This window comes from Sylvia atricapilla, chromosome 19 (genome assembly GCF_009819655.1).
Source record: "Sylvia atricapilla isolate bSylAtr1 chromosome 19, bSylAtr1.pri, whole genome shotgun sequence".
In the NCBI taxonomy this organism is placed as follows: domain Eukaryota; kingdom Metazoa; phylum Chordata; class Aves; order Passeriformes; family Sylviidae; genus Sylvia; species Sylvia atricapilla.
This window is the reverse complement of record NC_089158.1, coordinates 4998125-5015973: the sequence shown is the minus strand read 5'-3', so window position 1 is coordinate 5015973 and position 17849 is coordinate 4998125. Positions and strand designations below refer to the sequence as shown.

General features: G+C 64.7%; 2 protein-coding genes across 3 annotated transcripts; both read right to left on the bottom strand.

Annotated features, from left to right (window-relative positions):
• Positions 1-1643: 1643 nt before the first annotated feature.
• PHPT1 (phosphohistidine phosphatase 1) lies at positions 1644-3345 on the bottom strand. Its single transcript, XM_066332615.1, has 3 exons — positions 3102-3345; positions 2808-2932; positions 1644-2035 (listed from the first exon to the last, which is right to left on the bottom strand). Exons 1-3 carry the CDS (start codon positions 3241-3243, stop codon positions 1943-1945), a joined length of 360 nt encoding a protein of 119 aa, XP_066188712.1. The 5' UTR covers positions 3244-3345; the 3' UTR covers positions 1644-1942.
• Positions 3346-3678: 333 nt separating this feature from the next.
• Positions 3679-12370, bottom strand: AJM1 (apical junction component 1 homolog). 2 transcript variants are annotated; one of them, XM_066332593.1, is made up of 3 exons: positions 12091-12370; positions 9177-9250; positions 3679-7461 (listed from the first exon to the last, which is right to left on the bottom strand). In XM_066332593.1, the coding sequence occupies exon 3, from the start codon at positions 7396-7398 to the stop codon at positions 4159-4161; it is 3240 nt and encodes a 1079-aa protein (XP_066188690.1). In that variant the 5' UTR covers positions 7399-7461; positions 9177-9250; positions 12091-12370; the 3' UTR covers positions 3679-4158. The 2 variants fall into 2 exon arrangements, with proteins under 2 accessions (XP_066188690.1, XP_066188691.1); XM_066332594.1 differs by lacking the exon at positions 12091-12370 and having other exon boundaries at positions 9177-9811.
• Between the last annotated feature and the right edge of the window lie 5479 nt (positions 12371-17849).

The window sequence follows — 17849 nt, the reverse complement described above, 5'->3', positions numbered from 1 at the left end:
GCCTCCTGGGTGCCATGGGCAGAGCCTCTCTCACACATCTGGCCCCTCCCCTTTGCACTGGGGATACTGGTGCTCCCAGTATGAGGTGTGGGCATACCAGAACACATCGAGCCTTGGCCAGTGATGACGACCACAGGATAGTACAGAACAGGAGGCACAACAGGTCACCCCATTCCACCCCTCTGTTCCACAAGTATTCCCTGGAGGATGCGTCTAGACAGTTTTTGAGTATCCCCATTGGAGATTCCCTGATGATGATGATGAGATTGGACTTCCCACAAGGAGAGGCTGAGCTGGACGTGCCCCAGCTTGGAGAAGGTGTAGTGGGATGTCACCCAAGTAAGCCCTGGCAGGAGGCTGAAGGGAGCCAACCCTTCAAGCAGAGAGTGTTCCAATAAGGACTGAGACAACAAGAACAAAGCGAGAACAGCAAAGGCCACTTAAAGAAAAACCTGTGAGCTTTGACAACCTGAGGGCTGTCAAAGCCAGAGCAGGCTCCCAAGCTGCTGGGAGGGCCAAGTCAGGGAGATTCTCAAACCCCACCTGGGCACAGCTCCCACAGCCTAATTCTGGAACAGAATCATGGAATTCCTTGTGTTGGAAGGGACCCACAAGGACTATCAAGTCCAACCCCTAAGCCTGCACAGCAATCCCACCATGATGGACCCACTGGAGCTAGCCCTGCTAGGCCAGTGGATGGACAGGACATCCTAGATCTGCCTCCAAGCTCCACAGTCCAGTGATTTCCAGGTTTGCAGCTGACTCCATGTAACTTCTGGGTAGCATTCCCCCCAGCACAGGGGAGGATCACACCTTGCAGGATGGAGAATGAGGCACAGCAGTTTTTGCCTATGAAAGCCATCCCCTCATTGCAAGCTTCCTTTGGAGTTAGGGCACAGGCTGAGCTTTGGACACAGAGGCCAGGCTGAGATTCTGCAGGTTGAGCTGACCCTGCATGGCTCTGGATGCAGAGGAAGGAGCCCACATCCCTGAAGGCACAAGGTGGAGGAGGCAGCAGCAGGATCATAGCCAAGCAGGAGCTGGGAGCACGGAGGGTCAGGGTCTGACAGTGAAATGGGGCTGTGACTGGGCTGGGAGGTTCCTCCAGCCCCAGCCTCACGCGGGACAGTGACTGAAGCAACCCAGCCTGCACGTCTCCCTGGAGCTCTCCAGCCACTGAAGCCTCCAGCAGCTTTTCTCAGTCGCCCCCCGCTGCTCCTCACTGGAAGCACAAGCAGGGAGAATCCCTGGGAAATTCAGAGGGACAGGAGCTGGTCCTGGGTGGCCAATGGGATGAAGTCAGGGAGGATGTTCTTCCTCAGGGTGTGACCACCTGCCAGAGTGGGAATGGGCATGTTCTTCCCAACCATGTTCCCAGGCAGCTCAGTTCCCTCCCCACAGGAGATGTGGCTGGTCTCTCCCCCAGGTCTACCCTGCCTTTCCCTCCCCCAGGCCTGGGCATTGCTTTCCTCTCTCCTGCCTCAGCCCTTTCCAAGGCAAATCCCGATACACCTCCTGCTGTTCCCATCCCACGCTGCCTGCTGCCATACCAGGTCCCCCTCAAAGGGGTGGAAAACCTGGGAGGTCCCTTCCACTGTCAACAGGCACAACCCAGAGCTGGGAAGGAGCAGCTGAGCCGTGAGCATGGCCACCGGAGCAGCTGTGCTCCCCCAACGACTTTAATTCTCACAGATACACATAGGATGAGCCCCTGGCACCAGGAGGCTGGGGCAGAGCAACCAGTGGCTTCACCAGCTTTGCCACGCCAGGGAGGTGGGAGCACCTGGCACGGGGACAGTCCAGTCATGGCGGAGAACGGGCCAGTTCAGCACAGAGGAAAATGAGGAGAGTCTGGAGCACTGCTGAGCATGGGGGGCCTGCTGCCATCGCCCCGGGACTGTGAACAGCTGTGCCAGCTCTGGGCTGGCACCACAGACAGGAGTCAGTACCCTTCATCTGCCCAGGTGATCTCATAGTCGGGATACTCGGCCTTCAGCTTCTCTGTGGTCACAGCGTGGTCAGCTCGTCCAAAGCCCTGCATAGGAAAGAGGGTTCCAAAGGACAGCTGGTGGGTGACCACTTGCAGGGAAGCCCGGCAAATCCCCAGGGCAGCTCTGGCAGACCTCAGGAGCAGAGGGGCAACAGAGTCTCTGCCAATCCCACTGTGGCAGCCCTGCCTGACTCCAGCTGAGGCTACTGTAGCACCCAGGCAAGAGGACAGTGTCACCCTGAAACTGGGAAAACTGCTTGCACTGTGGCCCAGGGACCACCATCCTGCCCTGGTCCCAGCTGGGCTCTGCACTCAGCACCCAGCACAGTTGTGCTGCAGCACAGCCCTGGGCTGTGGTCAGCATCCAGGAACCCATCACACCAATGATGTCCCTGTGGGTGCCTTCAATCACCCTCACAAGGCCCCTGCAGCACCTGATACTCCTGCAGGAATGTCCTCAGGACACACAAAGTGGGGACGCGGTTTTTGTGCAGCCCAATTCCCCCTGGCAGCACCCAGCACTGAGTACAGCCACTGCGGGACCCCCGGGGGCTCTGGGTGTGTGGCAGCCCCACAGGCAGGTGCTGGGGAGTTCATGGGGGTGACCCCGCTCTGGCCAAGCACCGCTTACCCGAAAGGGCTCTGCGAAGTGTCCCTTCCCTGGGGCACTCGGGAGAGCGCCCCGTTCACCCCGGAGCACCGCCCCGTTCACCCCTTCCAGCCCCGAGGGAATGCAGAACCAACTCGGCCACAGTGGGACCCACACCGCGAACGGAGATGCCGCGTCCATGCGTGGGTCCCCCCGGCCTCTGCTTACCACCGAGTACCCGTAGACGTGGATCTTCCTCTCTTCGGGGCGGTGAGAGAGGCGGCCGCCGCCCAAGCACTCACAGCTCAGGCCGTGCCGCGCCAGCTCCTCCGAGGTGCGCTCGAACAAGTCGGCTGCAGGGAGGGAGCGGGAGGGGATGGGGGGCGCGGGGATCCCCCGCCTCAGCCGCAGCCCCGTGAGGGGCCAGAGCCCCGGCAAGCCCCCACCCGCCCCCGGGGCCCGCGTCTGCTTCCCTCGGCAGCCCGGGCCAGAGTCCCGCCCCGCACTCCCGACGCCCCTCACCGTGGTACTCGGCCCAGCCGTGGCCTCGCACGACGTCCTTGGCGGGGGCGCCGGCCCCGCGCACCCGCACCAGCACGTACTTGAAGACACCATCGCCATCGATCTGCACGTCCGGCACCCGCGACAGCGCCTCACCCGCCATCGCTGCCGCCCGCGCGCCGCGCCCGCCTCCTCCGCCCAGCGTCCAACCAGCGCCCGGCTCCTGCCCGTGTTCCCTCCTCCTCCGCCCACAGCGTCCAACCAGCGCCCGGCCCCTGCCCGTGTTCCCGCCTCCTCCGCCCACAGTCCAACCAGCGCCCGGCTCCTGCCCGTGTTCCCGCCTCCTCCGCCCACAGTCCAACCAGCGCCCTCAGAGCCAGGCTCCGCCCACAGCCGGTGTGGGGTCCCGCCGGGCAGCGGCCCTGGGGATGGAGGCTGGTCCGGATCGCGGTCCCGGTCCCGGCGGTGGGATCGGCAGCGGGGAGCGGAGCCGGGCAGAGCGGCGCGGGCGCCCCGGGTGACGAGCCTTGGCCAAGGCCTCGGCTCTGCCTCCCCTTTTCCTGATCCCCGCCCGCCGCCCGCGGATCCCTCACCGCTGCCGCTTCCCCCCTCCCTCGGCAGGGTGCAGGGACCCCCAGCCCTGCCTCGCTCTGTGTCCAGAACCCGCGGGGGATCCCAGGGCCCCCCCAGCACCTGGCGCTCCCGCAGTGACACGCCCAGGACACACAGACACGGTGGGGACATGGTCCTGCTGTGGCCCAGCCGCAGGCGCTGGGTACGGCCGCTGCGGGACCCCCGGCGCTGAGGGGGCCCTGGGGCAGGCGCGGGGGCTCTGGGTGTGTGGCAGCCCGGTGGGCAGGGGTTGGGGGCGTGAGGGGCATGACCGCTCTGGCCGAGCACCGCTCGCTCGAGAGGGCTCTGCAGGGGCCTGCCAGCCTCTGGGCTCCGGGGCAAATTGGGGCTGTGCTCCCGTCACCCCCGTGCCGGCCGCCCGCAGCCCCCTGCCCTTGGTGTGACAGCCGAGGGGGTTCTGACAGGACAGCACGTATCTACACAGGGGATGCCCCTCGCCCTGCGTTCACATGATGTCGTCCAGGAGGTTAGGGCTGGCCACCCAGTCGAGGGTGCGAGGTTCGGAGGCCGCCATAATCATGCACATGAACTGTTTGCCCGTCCTCTTGTCGATGGGGTAGATGGTGGTGGGGGTGAAGCGCTTGTTGCTCTCCACGAAGTCGCAGAGCTGCTCGTAGACAGCGGGGAACTCGTGCCGCAGAAAGACGCCGCGGATGCGCAGCTCCCGCTGGATGTTGATGAAGCAGACCTCCCGTGCCTTCCGGCCCTCCTCCCCCTCCTTGTCGATGTCCGCCGTGCCGGGCGGTGGCGTCAGGATCAACGTTTCCATGTCTCGCTCCTTCTTCAAGATCTTCTTCTCGGGGCTGGAGGAGGCTAAGGCCACCTTGGCATATTTCCTGACCGTCGGCACCTGCATCTTGGGTGACGGCCTCTCTGGCACTTTCTGAGTGACGGCCACGGTTACATTCAGCAGGAAACATTCGTTGGGGTCGTACTGGTTGCCTGTCTCCCGCAGTTCCTGGGCATAGTCCCCCAGGTTGTCCGAATAGCTGTCCAGCTCCCGCAGGGACAGGTAGGTCGGGGACATCAGCAGGCTCTCCAGCCCAAACTGGAGAAAGTTCTCAGCCGAGCCCGCATTGGGGAACCCCAGGAAGAGGACACCGCGGCCGCGGGAGAGGTATCCCACCTTGGCGATGCGCGAGAAAGCCTTGTGCACCTCGGTGTTCTCACGGCAGAACTGCAGGACGTGGCGGCAGACGCTGCCCACCCGCCCGTAGACGCAGCTGGCCTTGTGCGTGTCCCAGTCCTCCCGCCGGCAGTGCCGGGAGCAGTAGTAGGTGTAGCAGCTGTGGCACGATTTGAAGTAGAGACAGGCGTTGAACATGGTCTCCGTGCGCCTGCACTTGGCGTTGGAGCACATCATCATGTCGTCCTCCTCAGCACTCAGGTCGGGCGAGCAGTTCTCCGGTGACTTTTCGAAGGGGGCGGTGGCCGGTGGGGCGGGTGGGTGGCGCGGGGTGCTGGCATGGGAGCTGAGGCCCGGCTGCTCCTTTGTGGGTCGGGGTCCCTCGGGCACGTTGTGAGGGATCCGCCTGCCCTCGCCCCGCCGCGGGGGCCCCGAGGCGCTGCTGCTCAGCAGTTGTTTGAGCTGCTCCGCGAGGCTGTCCCTGTCCCCCGCGCGGTGGCCCGGTGCCGGCTTGTAGTCAATGACCAGATCGGTGATGAGCTCGTCCAGCTGCTCCAGGCTGCGCTGGCGCCCCGAGCCGCTCTCTCTGGGGTTGGGCTGTGGGGCGCAGGGCACAGCGTAGGGCCCGCGCTCCCGTCCCCCATCCAGCATGTCCCAGCTGGCCGAGCGCCTCTCGCCTCGGCCCAGCCCGTCGGCGCGGATGTCGTTGTCAGTGATGGTGATCTCTGGAGTGACGTACCACGAGCGGCCTGGGGGCCCGCGGCTGCCATCAGCGTGCACCCGCTCGAGGATGGAGCTCTCGGAGAGGGACAGAGCTGCGTAGCGCTTGGGCGAGCTCGACAGGTTGATCACCACAGGCTGCCGGCGCTCCTCGGGGGATAAGGCACGGTGCTGTTCGTGAGCGAGCAGGTTTTCATAGCTGCGCCCACGCTGCAGGGCCTCCTCCCTGCGTGCCGCTGGCGCCAGGATGTTATCCCAGGATTTGGAATAGTGCTGGGTCTCCCGGCCCAGCCGTGGTGGAGTCATGCCGTAGCTAGCATGCCAGGAGGAGAACATGGCCTCCCGGCCCGCCGGCTGTGGGGTGAAGCGTGACAATTGCAGGCTCTGGTAGGGCAGCGTGGCCCGCTCAGGGCAGTACCAGTCCCCGAAGTGCAGGGGCTGAGCGCTGCGGGGCGGGGGACACGTGCGCGACATCACCTCCCGCTCCCGGTACTTGCCGTAGTCCTCGGCATAGAACAACCGGGCAGCGGAGCCGAGGGCTGGGTATGTCCGAGCGTCCTCGGCGTAGAGGGTTTTGACAGGGGTCCCACGAGGGGCATAGTAGCGGGGCTCATCCCCATAGAAGGTGCGGGCAGGTGCCTCCTGCACCGGGTAACCCCGCGCCTCCTCCACGTACAACGTCCGGGACGGCACCGTGTGAACAGCAGCCTTGGGCGGGTCCTCGCTGTAGAAGGGCTGGGGCACGGCGTGGCGGCTGGGGTAGGGGTAGCTGGCGTAGCCAGAGCTGCGGAGGGGCATGGCAGGGCTGGGGCACCGCGCTGACTCCTCTGCGTAGAAGAACTTGGCTGGGACGCCGGGGGCCGAGAAGGTCATGCAGCCCCTGTCGGGGTACTCCCTGAATTCCCGTGAGGCTGGCACGGGCACTGTCTGGTACGCCAGTGCCCGGGGGTCCGCCTCGTAGTACTCACCATGGTAGGGCAGCAGCGGGGGCTCCCCGCTGTAGGAGTCGCTGGGGGTGGGCGTGCGGGACGCGGATGCCTGCCGGCTCCCCGGCACGGTCAGGCTGCGGGCGGCCCCAGGGGTGCGGGGCCAGCGCGACAGCTCCGGGCGGTTCGGGGCTGCCCGCAGGCTCCGCGCCGTGTGCACCAGCACCGCCTCGTCTGGCTTGATGTCCACTCGGCATTTGACGTGCGGGCTGGCGCCCACCTTGGCGCCCGGCCCTTCCTCATAGCAATTAGTGCCCAGGCAGAGCGGGGAGATGCGGCTGACGCTGCTCCGCTGCGGCTGCAGCTTGATGGGGTGAACCTCGTTGGCCAGCGCCCGCAGCGGCAGCGGGCCCTCGCGGCGCGGCGAGGGATCGGTGTGGGAAGGCTCCCGTGCCACCCGCAGCACCTCCCGCCCACGCCGGGCTGGCGGCGGTGATGCCACCCCAGTGATGGGCACGGGGGTCAGGGTGGACTTCACCCGCGGGGCGCTCTTGGAGCGGGCTCGGCGCTTTGGCTCGCTCCGAGGTGCGGGGGCTCTGCTGCTGTAAGGGTCTGCCTTCGGCGGCGCCTGCCTGCCCGGTGGCCCCGGCGTGGGCTCGGGCATGCCGGGGCGCGGGCAGGCGCGCTCCATGGCCGGGGGGGTACCCAGCTCTTCCAGCGATTCGATGAAGTCGAAACTCCTGCAGTGGCGCTTGTTGAAGGGCTGCGGCTCGCGGGACAGGGAGGAGGACATGGAGGCGTCACATTGTGCCAGGGGCTGACAGACAACGGAATCCCCAGGGGCTGCTGTCGCCACCTTGATGTCTTGGTACACCGTGGACACCAGGATGTCAGGTGGGTCTGTTCGTGTCATCTTAGAAGCGACTCTTCTCCCACCAGTTCCCTGTCACACAGCCTCAGAGGACGGTAGCCCACCCTGCAAGAGAACACATGAGGTGCCTGAATCCTGGACTGACCTCGTCTCAATCCCCACAGCTCCTGGCTTAGAGCTGGGGATTGGCCATCTCTTCAGAAATGAATGTTTGGGGGCATCCCAGCCTCCACTGCTGCTGTTGATAGTCAGTCAACTGAAGGAAGAAACTGGAAAAAGTCTCCAGATCCAGGGTGCAAATCAAAGAGTGGCTGGCAGGACACCCATGGGGGCAGCCAGGGAACTCTGCATACAGCTCAGCACAGCGAGAGAACAGAGAGTACCGTGCCCTCTTGCTGGGCTGTAGGACACAGGCAGTCTTGCAGAATCACATGAATTGGCAACTCTGAGCAGGGCTGTGGAGGTTCAACACCAGGGTTTTCCATGGGGACTGTGTGCTCAGACCTGATGAGAGCACTGGAGTGGTGAGGAGTCTCCTGGGACCACGTGTACCCATGTCCCCAGAACCAGCACTGTAGGGGGGAAGAGGGCCCAGGGACAAGCACCATGAAAACCCACCATGCTGGCTGGGAACCCACCTGCAGCCTGGGGCTCTGTAGGAGGCAGGAGTCACCTTCCCTGTGGTGGCTGCACCTACTGTGGCCCACAAACACCCCTGTGGGGTGATCACAGTGCAGAGTTGCAGCACTCCCTGAGTCTTTCAGACCGGGGTGGCTCCAGGGGTGGCAGAGGGATACTGTAGTGGGTGCCCCAACACACATATCAGCAGTGATTCCTGCATCACCTCCTGTGCCAGAGGAGGTGTGCTGGCTCGGTACCCACTGGCTTTGTAATCTTCTGTGTCCCATAGCTGTGACACGTCCCCTGGGCCGGAGAGCAAGTGTGATGGTGGCTTCAGTTGCTGTGGGACATGGGGTCTGACACCCACTGTGTGTCAGCACCAAGCAGCCCAGTGCTCTGGGACAATGCTGTTGGGTGGCCAGGATGGGCAGAGTCCCCAGCTGCAGTGTGACACAGCTGTGTGACAATGAGGACATCAGCACAGTGCATGGGAGGGACAGAGGAAGGGGTCTGCCCACAGGGCTAAGTGGGTTGTAGCACTGACCTTCCCCACCAGCCCCTCGAGAGCTGCCGTGGGTTGCCACCAGCACTGGGGGATGTACACCTTCTCTGCCCACAGCGAGGACCCCCCCAGATGTCACCTCACCACGTTCTCTGAGCATTGGGTGTTGTGGCCACCGAGGTCCTGGGTGTGCTGGTTGGTGCAGGCTGCTCTGTGTTGGCACTAAAGGTAGGGGGCCACTTGGCTTTAAAGAGCAGCAGAGGATCACAGGGAAGATATTTCTTGGAGGAAAGGAATTGACTTTATTTAGCAAGAAGCATTGACTACACAGAGATAGGGAGGGGGTTTGGGTTCCTCCTCATTGCCTGCCCCAAGCTGGGGGGGTGCAGATGCCAGAGCTGAGGGTGACTCCAGTGGGCTTAGGGTGTCTGTCCCTGTGATGGGCTGGGAAGAGCAAGATGCCATGAGGAAGGAGATGTGGGTCCTAGTGCTTCCCTGCGGAGCTGGGAGGGCAGGTTTGCCCCCAGAGAGGTGGCCCAGCATTGGCTCTGCTGTGTTTCAGTATGTGGGAGCTGGGCTGGATCTGGGAAGGCTCTGCACCCCACGCCACAGCACTGGTGACAGTGGCATTGGGAAGCCCATTCCTGTGGCATTCCAGGGTGGCTGGTAGGCAGGGAACTGTAGTCCAGGGTCCTACCTGGTCCAGCAGCAGCAGTGAGGGGGTGGGTGGGCTGAGGTGGCCAAGGGGCCTGTGGCGGCTCCATCCCAGCACTGCAAAACAAACAAGGCATGTGAGGCTCCTGGGGCACCCCCAGTGTAGTGGACGTGTGGCTGCCAGGTCCATGGATGCCTTGTGAGCACATGGAGAACCCCAAGAAACCCCTGCAGCCACAGCCCTGCTGAACCAAAAAAGAACTGTCACTCAGAGAGGCCACTGTGCGCATCCTGTGTGCTGGGAATGTGGGCGCTGCATCCCATGGGCACCAGTGTCTTCCACCCACCCAGCACACCCACCACCGGTGGAGCTGTGGAGTTGCCATGGTTTCTCCAAATTATTCCTCCTCTTCGAGGACAGCGTGGGTGAGGATGGCGTGGGTGCAGGGGGAGGCTGCATGGGGAGCTGGGGCTCTATGGCAGTGCAGGGAGAGCAGAGTCCTCAAGGAGCTGCAGGAACCCTCTGCCTATTGAGGGGGACAGAGCCGGGATGGCCCCACAGTGCTGCCAGTGCCATTACTGTCACATACTCACCAGCCTCTGACACTGACTGCAGGGAGAGGGTTCTGCATCCCCTCTGCTCTCCAACCTCCCGGCTGGTGGGCATCCGGTAGGTTGGCTGCCGCTTTCGCTCCCAGCACTGCCCACTTTCGGCAGGCACCAGCCTCCCTACCCGGAGTGCCCACCCCGCGGATGTGACACCTGTCGGCAGCGCTTGCAGAGCGGCCAGTGCCCAGGGAGTGGACGGGAGCCGTCCCCCGTGGGGTCCTGCCCTTGCTGCCGGCACGGGCTGCTCCCTCCGTGCCGCCCGTGAGCACCGGGCTCCAGCAGCACGAGGGGCTGGGCCGGGGGGTGACCCCGCAGCCAGACGGGCCCACGGAGGATGCAAGGAACTGGGTCGCTGCCCGCATGTGCCACGTGTGCGGGAGGGGTGCGGACCCCCGCCACCGCAGCCCACCCTGCCCGCACACTGCAGTGCCCTGCTGCCCCATAACTGCGGCGGGCACTGCCCGCACACTGCCAGGGCACTGCCCGCACACTGCTTGTGCTCTGCCCATACGCACGGCCCTGCCAGTGCACGGCCTGCCTGTGCTGCCCTCGGCACTGCCCAGGCACTGCCCACTCTCTGCGTGTCCCTGCACATGGCAAGGGCTGCTGCCTGCCCGTCCTGCTCTCGGTGCCCTGCCCGGGCACTGCCCGCGCACGCTTCCCGCACATTGCCCACCCTTGCCCGCACACTGCCGGGGCACCGCCGCCCATCCTGCCCGCTTGCTGCCCACGCACGTCCCGCGGGGCGGGCAGGAGCGCTGCGGTGGGGACGGTGCCTGCACGCTGCCTGCACATGCAGAGCGCCGAGCACGCTGCGCTGCCCGCCCCCAGCAGCCCCGCACACTGCGCTGCGCTGGGCCCGCTGCCCGCACGGACCCGGAGGCACGGCCAGCAGCACCAGCGCTGTCCCCAGCACTGTCCCCAGCGCTGTCCCCAGCACTGCCCCGAGTGCTACCCGGAGCGCACCTGCGGCCCCTGCAGCCAAGGACAGCACCTTGCTCCAAACGCTGTGCTGGAGCAGATGATGCTGGAGGTCCCACCAGCAGCTGCCGTGGGGGCAGTGTCTGTGCCCGCCGTGCCCTGGCACACCAACCCTGCTGCGCACGGGGCCTGTGCACCGTGCGTGTGTCAGCGGGACAGCCATGGCCGCTGATGCCTGGGCACTTCCCGCATCGGGAGCTGGCGGCCGCCATGGTCTGTAAGTGAGGGAGCCCACCGTCCTCCCCGCCCCCGCTTTGCATCCGTGGCAAATAGACGCTCCCCACCCGTGCCACCCCCAGGATACACACATGGTGCCCTATGCCTCCGTGGCGTTTGCCCGCCCTGCACATCAGACAGCCTCTCCACACACCCTCTGCGCTCCCCAGCCCCGTGTCTCAGCCTCTCTGCCCCTGGCACTGCTACATCGCCCCCCGTTCCTGTCCCAAGCCCGCCAGGCGCGGATGGCTGCCAAACGCCATGTGCCCCCGGAGGGGTCATCCTGCGGGGGGAGCAGCACCCCCGGCCCAAGAGGGTATCCCCGGGGCCGGCATCCAGGTTGGGGTGAGCAGTACCCCAGGGTGCAGGGGACGCCCTGACCCCCGGCCCCTCTAGTCCCTCAGCCTGGCGGCCACCCGCAAACGGAGCAAGGCCGGGAGGGAGAGGAGCCAGCGGCACCTTGGGAGGGCGATTGTGGAGCCGGGGGCACGGTGCATGGGGCGGCCCCCGGAGCGGGGCGGGTCTGTCCCGGGCGCTGCCGCAGACGCCGGGGCGGTGGCCTCGGCCACCCCCACCCCGCTGCGTACCGGCACCGGGCGGCACCGGGCGGCACCGGGCGGCACCGGGCGGCACCGGGCCCGCTGGGCCGCGCAGGGCGCTGAGCTGGGCACCGGGGGGAGGGGAGACACGGCCCGGCCCGAGCACTGCGGCGGGATGGGACGGAGATGAGGATGGGCTTGGGGCTGGGATAGGGGTGAAAAGGGGGTGGGTATAGGGATGGGATGGGGATGGGGCACACGGGACTATGGGGAATCCCGAAATAGCCGTGCGATGGGGAGGGATGACTCGGCTCAGGAGCACGGGACGGGGATGGCCCCGGTGAGGCTGGAGGGATGGAGGGAGCAGAGCTAGATGGGGACGGGGATATGGGGCACGCGACGATCGTGTGGGGAGCTTGGGCGTTGAGATGCCTCGGGAGGATCTGCGGGGGATAGGATGGAGATGTGGAACGCGGGGTGGGGGGGGCAAAGGGGTGAAGATGAGATATGATAAGATGCCAGGCGATGATCGGGGGGGCCGCGGCGGGCTGGCCCGGTCGGAGGCCCCCGGGGGTAGAGCAAACCCCAGCCCCCTGCCCGCGACCCTCTTACCTGCTCCGCGCCAGCCGCTCTGGCGGCCCCCGCCGCATTCCCCAGTGCCGCCGCCGCGCTAGGCTGGGGCTGCCGCCGCCCCGGGGACCATGGCCCGGCTCCGCCTGATCTAGCAAGGCACGGCACGGCGGGGCACAGCACGGCACGGCACGGCTCGGCCCAACGCTCTGCCGCCGCTTGTTTTCCCATAAATACGGCAGGCGGAGTTACCGGCGGGGCCGGCACCGAGACCGGAGCCTCCCCCGGCACCGCCCCCAGACTGGTCCTTATCCCCATCATCCCCATCCCCGTCCCCATAATACCCATCATCCCCATCATCTCCATCCCCATCATCCCCATCTCCATCCCTATCCATCTCCACTCCCCCGCCCGGCTCCGCTCGGTCCCGGTTCCCGGTTCCCGGCCCCGCCCCCACCCCGCGCAGCATCCCTTCTTCCCCCTGGATCTCCGGGCAGAGTCTGGCGGCCCCCGGTGCCATCCCTCGGGGGGTTCCCCCTCACCGTGGGTGTGAGTGTCCGCGGGACCCCCGGTGCCGCCGGGGGCACCCGGGCTCAGCCCCGCACCGTGTGCAGGGACCCCACGGCCCCCGCAGGGACCTGCCCTTGCAACGGCACCCCCTCAGTGTCAGCAGCCCCCCAGACCTGTCCTGCCTGACCTTGCCCCATCCCCGTGGCCCTGCGCGGCTGGGGCCGGCTGGGCAGCGAAATCTCCTGCTAAGCTCCTCCATGGAATGGCCTCGTTTTCCCAGAGGCTCCGGGGCTGTCGCTGTCTGTGGTGGCCGGAGCCCATAGGGATGCTCAGTGATGGAGGCGGACGAAGGAGGCACAGAACAGCTTCCGACACGCTCTGGCCCCAGTGACTCCACCATAGCGTGGCCCCTAAGTCACAGCTGTGGAAGCTGTGAAACAGAGTTTCCCCCGTCACCTCCTTGAGCCGCCCTCCACTGCCACAGCTCCGGGAGCAGCCCCAGCTCCTGTGCGTGCCCTGGCGAGGGGCCATGGCTCTGGGACGCACCGGTACCTGCCATGGCTCTGAGCCCTGATCTGAGGCTGCTGCTCTCCATGTGTTTCTGCATGGCAGGTGCACCCCGGGATTTGCTTCCTCCAAAATCCCTGTAGCCAAAGACCTTTTCCTTCATCCACTGCAGCACCAGGAACAGCCTTCCTCAGTTTCTGACGGTGCACCAGGCAGAGCAGTGCTGGTGGGCCTGTGGCGGGCTGGCACTGCTGTGATTCCTGCAGGAATGCCCCTGGGAGCCGTGGGCATTGCTGAGCCCAGTGAGACCAGCGGTATGTGCCCTGGGCGCCGGGCTGAGCGCCTGGAACTCATTGCACTGACGGGTGGCACAGGAGCTGCGGGAGGAGCTGGGAGCAGGGTCAGCCTGTCTCCGCTGCACACACGGGGCCGAGACCCTCAGGACCCCTGCACCATGTTCAGACGGGCCCCATCACCGTCCCCCTCCCCGCACTCCCCAGCACTTTCATGTTCCTCTCTGCAGGACACAGGGCTCCGGCTGCTGGTCCAGCTGCTCCCGCTACTCCCGTCTTCCTGCCCCCGCGGTCCCCGCCGTGCTGCTCCATCTGCTTCCTCCTGCTGCCAGCCCCGCGCCAGGCAGCCCCAAGCCCCGCCGATGTGGCCGCTGATGCACGCCGGAGCACCGGGCAGGCTCCAAGTCCCCCGTGGATGCAATCACCCGAACGATGCGAGAGCCCGTCCCTGTGGAATGCAGAGTCCCGCACGGAGGACTAAAGGATGCTGCCTTTAGGGCATCCGCTACAGTGCCACCCTCTGTCCATGCAGCTGTGGCCCTGGGTGACACCTGCATAGACTGAGATCAGCTGTCTGGGGCTCTGGAGTTTGGAGCGGCCACAGGTCCGAAATCAGGCAACCAACAGGCTGGATGGACCATGTCCCCCAAGCCCCATGGCAGGGGACAGTGGGACCATCTGCTCCCCGTGTGAGGCTGCTATTCCAGGCTGGAAAGTGCTCCGGGATCCAACTGGACCTTGGGCAGGTCTCCACGCACCGGAGATGGCAGCGCCATGTCATGTGCTCTGGACACTGCCTTCTCCTATTGCTCCTGCTCCTCCTCCTCGAGCCAGTGGCAGCCTGTGGCAGATGAGAAGATCCTCTTAAAGGAGGTCGGAGCTGAGGGCTGCAGTCGTGCCGGCTGTTCAGGGCTGTCACCTGCCCTGAGCACACAGCCGTGCTGCCGCTTTGAGCTGTGACACACGGGTTCCCAGTCTGTGGCACTCAGGCAGGGGACGCAACCCCAGCCGATGGGACCTGAGAAGGGGTGAGTGGCAAGGCTGAGGGGCTGCCCCTGGCCTTGTGCCCACCACCCACAGGGGTGGCAGCCCCTCAGATGAAGGGGACCCCCTGGGCACAGCCATGTGGGCAGCAGGACTCAGCAGGCTGGGACAGAACTGTCCCCTGCCCCTGTGTGGAGGATGGTGGTGTTGGCCCTGCCGTGGCTCTGCAGGTCCAGGCTTGTCCCTGGCCGAGCTGCTGGGGCCCTGTTCTGCCATGGGAACACGTGAGTCGCCAGAGGGATCCCACAAGCCTGGCTCCTGCAATCCTACAAGGAAAAGGCCAGCCTGGTGCCTGTCCCCAGGCAGGAGCACCCCCTGTCCCTGTGTGCGGGCTGCCCCACTGCGGCTTGCTGTCAAGACCAGGAGCAGCCAAACTGGGCCAGTGTGGGGGCAAATCCGCCTTTCTCTGGGGCCTTTGCCTCCCCGCTGCTGAGTCCTCCCCTAGACCGCACGGGGGGCAGAGCCACAGTGTTCACTGTGTCCCTGTGACTCAGTTTCCCCACCAGCCCCTGACAGTGTGTACCTGGCCAAAGGGTCTGCAGGTGACACACTTAGTTCTGCTGGGCCCCATCCAAAGGGGAAACTGAGGCATAGAGGAACAACATGCCCAAAGGTCACCCTGGAGGTCTGTGGTGACTCTGGACACTTGGTGAGACCCAAAGCAGGGCAGATCTCATCCTGGGGGGGACATGGAGGGGGGGGTCACACCTGTCCTACACAGCTGGAAAGCTGAAGTGGGGGTGGCCTCCCCAGCCCTTCCCAAAGGACAATTCATTGAGGCCTCACCCTGAGAGCTTGCTGTGAGATTTGACACTAACCTGCACACAGCATACTGGATTGGGAATCCAACCCCAGTGTCCCTTGGTGCAGCTGAGAGCAGGAATGGGCCACCCAACACGGGAGCCCCCCGTGCCTGCCCTGGGGATGCTGATCCTGGTGGGGCCGGGAATGGTGGCAGAGGCCAGTCCCCAAACTTGCTGGGCTGGGAGCTCTCCTGGCCCAGCCCTCATGTCACACCAGGAACTGGGACTTGTGGAGGCAGGGCGATGAGGTCAGGGACAGGGGACATTGGTGGGACCACAGGGACATAAGTAGTGGAGCACAGCTCTGACTGGGCTGGGACAGAGCAGTTTTGAAGCAGTTTTGAAGATCAGAACGACCCTTCTGGGCCTTTGCAAAACACTGCCAGGAGTGTCAGAGGCTCACCAGGAGGCAGGTATGGGCAGGAGCAGGTGGGCAGTGAGGGGAGGTCTCCAGAATGAGGGTTTTTCTCCAGGATTCCCTGTGGCAGCAGCTGCTGCCCCAGCAGGGACAGAGGCCCTCCCAGCACTAAGGCCAGCCATGGCACAAACTATCCCTGGGCAGGTTGACCTGTCACCTCTGTGTGACAACTGTGCAGGGACAGAGGGTCAGACCCCAGCTAGAAGGGGTCGAAAGAACAGAGGGCTGGAGCCCCTCTGCTCTGTAGCCAGACTGGGAGAACTGGGGTTGTCCAGCCTGGAGAAGGCTTTGGGAAGACCTCAGAACCTCTTCCAGTGCCTTAAGAGGCTCCAGGAGGGCTGGAGAGGGACAGGACACAGGGAATGGCTCCCACTGCCAGAGGGCAGGGCTGGATGGGAGATTGGGCAGGAATTGTTCCCTGGCAGGGTGGGCAGGGCTGGCACAGGGTGCCCAGAGCAGCTGTGGCTGCCCCTGGATCCCTGGCAGTGCCCAAGGCCAGGCTGGACAGGGCTTAGGTCTAGTGGAAGGTGTCCCTGCCCATGGCAGGGAGTGGAATGAAATTAGCTTTAATGTCCTTTCCAAAACCAGTTTGTGATTCCATGACCTGACCACAAGGCCCACTGTAGGTCAATGGAGTCCATCCCCCTTGGAGCAGCAAGACTGCCATCAGAAATTCTGCCCACTGGTTGGGACACTGCCCAAAGGAACTCCTTGAGGCTGAGAGTCCTTGCCTTCCCTTGGGGGAGTGGTTGCAGATTCTGGGTTAGCTGTCTAAAAATCTTGGGATATCTCAAGTCAGTCAGGCAGTAACAATTCCATTTGACATCATAAACCTGTATTCAAATGTTGGTGGAGCTTTAGTTGGTTTACCTGCTTTATAAAAAAATATCATTTGAATATACTGTTTGTCTAAATTTTGTAAGATCCTGTGACTGTCTGGCAGCCCCAGTTTGGCAGTGGGACAAGGGCACTAGTGTGGTGATGCCAGGGGAAGCCAACATGGCCCACTCTGAGAGAGCAAAAAGAGGGGATTCCTCTTTCAGAGAAACTCTGAAATCAGATAGAAAAATTGGTATTGTAAAAATACCTGGAAGGACGTTAAACACAAAACCCCCCAGTTTCCACCTCTGCCCCGTGCCGGGTGTGTTACTGAGGAACGGTCAGACGGCACATCCTTCCCGACGGGCGGGACAGCCCGCGCAGTCCCGCTGCCTCTGCCATCTGCCCAGGTCCCCAAAATGCCCAGCCTGAGGAGCCGGGGTGTCCTCCCAGGGGTGCCCTCGCCAGCCCAAGGGACAGAGCGGGCTGCTCCTGGCAGGGACGTGTCAGACCCCGCCGGCAGCTCAGGGCTCTGCCTCTCCCAGCGCTGGGATCCCCACGTTCCCTTGGAAACAGGATTTCCCGGCACCTTGCAGTGGCGCTGCCCGCGGTGGGGACACAGCCCGTGTGGCGGCTGTCTCGGGCACGGCGGTTCCCAGGCTGGATGTGCCGGGCAGGGCCGGGCCGGGAGCCTCCGCTGGGGCAGCCCCCGGCTCCCGCTCGCCTTCTCAAACGGGTCACGGTGCCAGCCGCAGCACCGGGAGGTGATGCTGGGTCCGCGCCGTGCTCCCAGGATGTGATGGGATGTGACTCCATGGGAAGAGGCTGCAGCCGGGGCTGGCCAGGCCTGTGGGCAGCAGGTGGGTGCTGGGTCCCCCCTATGGGTGCTACAGCCACCCAAGCGGCCATGAGGGCTCCGGCACTGGGGGAACAGTGCGGGGCACCCCAAAATGGGGCTGCGGGACTGTGGCACCCACCTATGGCCACCCTGTGGGGAACGGGGGTGACTGGCACTCAGTGCCTCACCCTGCTGGGGTTCGTGTGTGTGACGTGGGTGACTCTGGGAAGTGTTAGGATTGCCCCACTCCCTCCCACGCCACTTAATTCACAGCAGGGATGAATATTTGAGCATGTGGCACTTTCTCTTTCTCCCAGGCTCTCTGTTCTCCATCCTCCCTGTGCGGGCAGCCACAGCGGGGGCACAGAGCACCCAGTGCAGGACCAGCCTCGCAGGAGCAGGGCTCCTGGGGAAGGGCTGAGGAGGGAGCAGCACAGGCAGGGCTGGAGGCACAGCGAGGGCAGGGCAGTGCTGCGGACACGGGCCTCTGTCCCCACCGCAGGCAGCACCACTGCAAGCTGCCGTGAAATTCTGTTTCCAAGGTAACGTGGGGATCCCACAGCTGGGAG

Coding starts and splice junctions, on each gene's coding strand:
- PHPT1 (XM_066332615.1), bottom strand. CDS start 3,243: ATGGCGGGTGAGGCGCTGTCGCGGGTGCCGGACGTGCAGATCGATGGC. Junction 2,933..3,101: donor CGGCTGGGCCGAGTACCACG/GTGAGGGGCGTC, acceptor CCCTCCCTGCAG/CCGACTTGTTCGAGCGCACC. Junction 2,036..2,807: donor ACGTCTACGGGTACTCGGTG/GTAAGCAGAGGC, acceptor TTTCCTATGCAG/GGCTTTGGACGAGCTGACCA.
- AJM1 (XM_066332593.1), bottom strand. CDS start 7,398: ATGACACGAACAGACCCACCTGACATCCTGGTGTCCACGGTGTACCAA.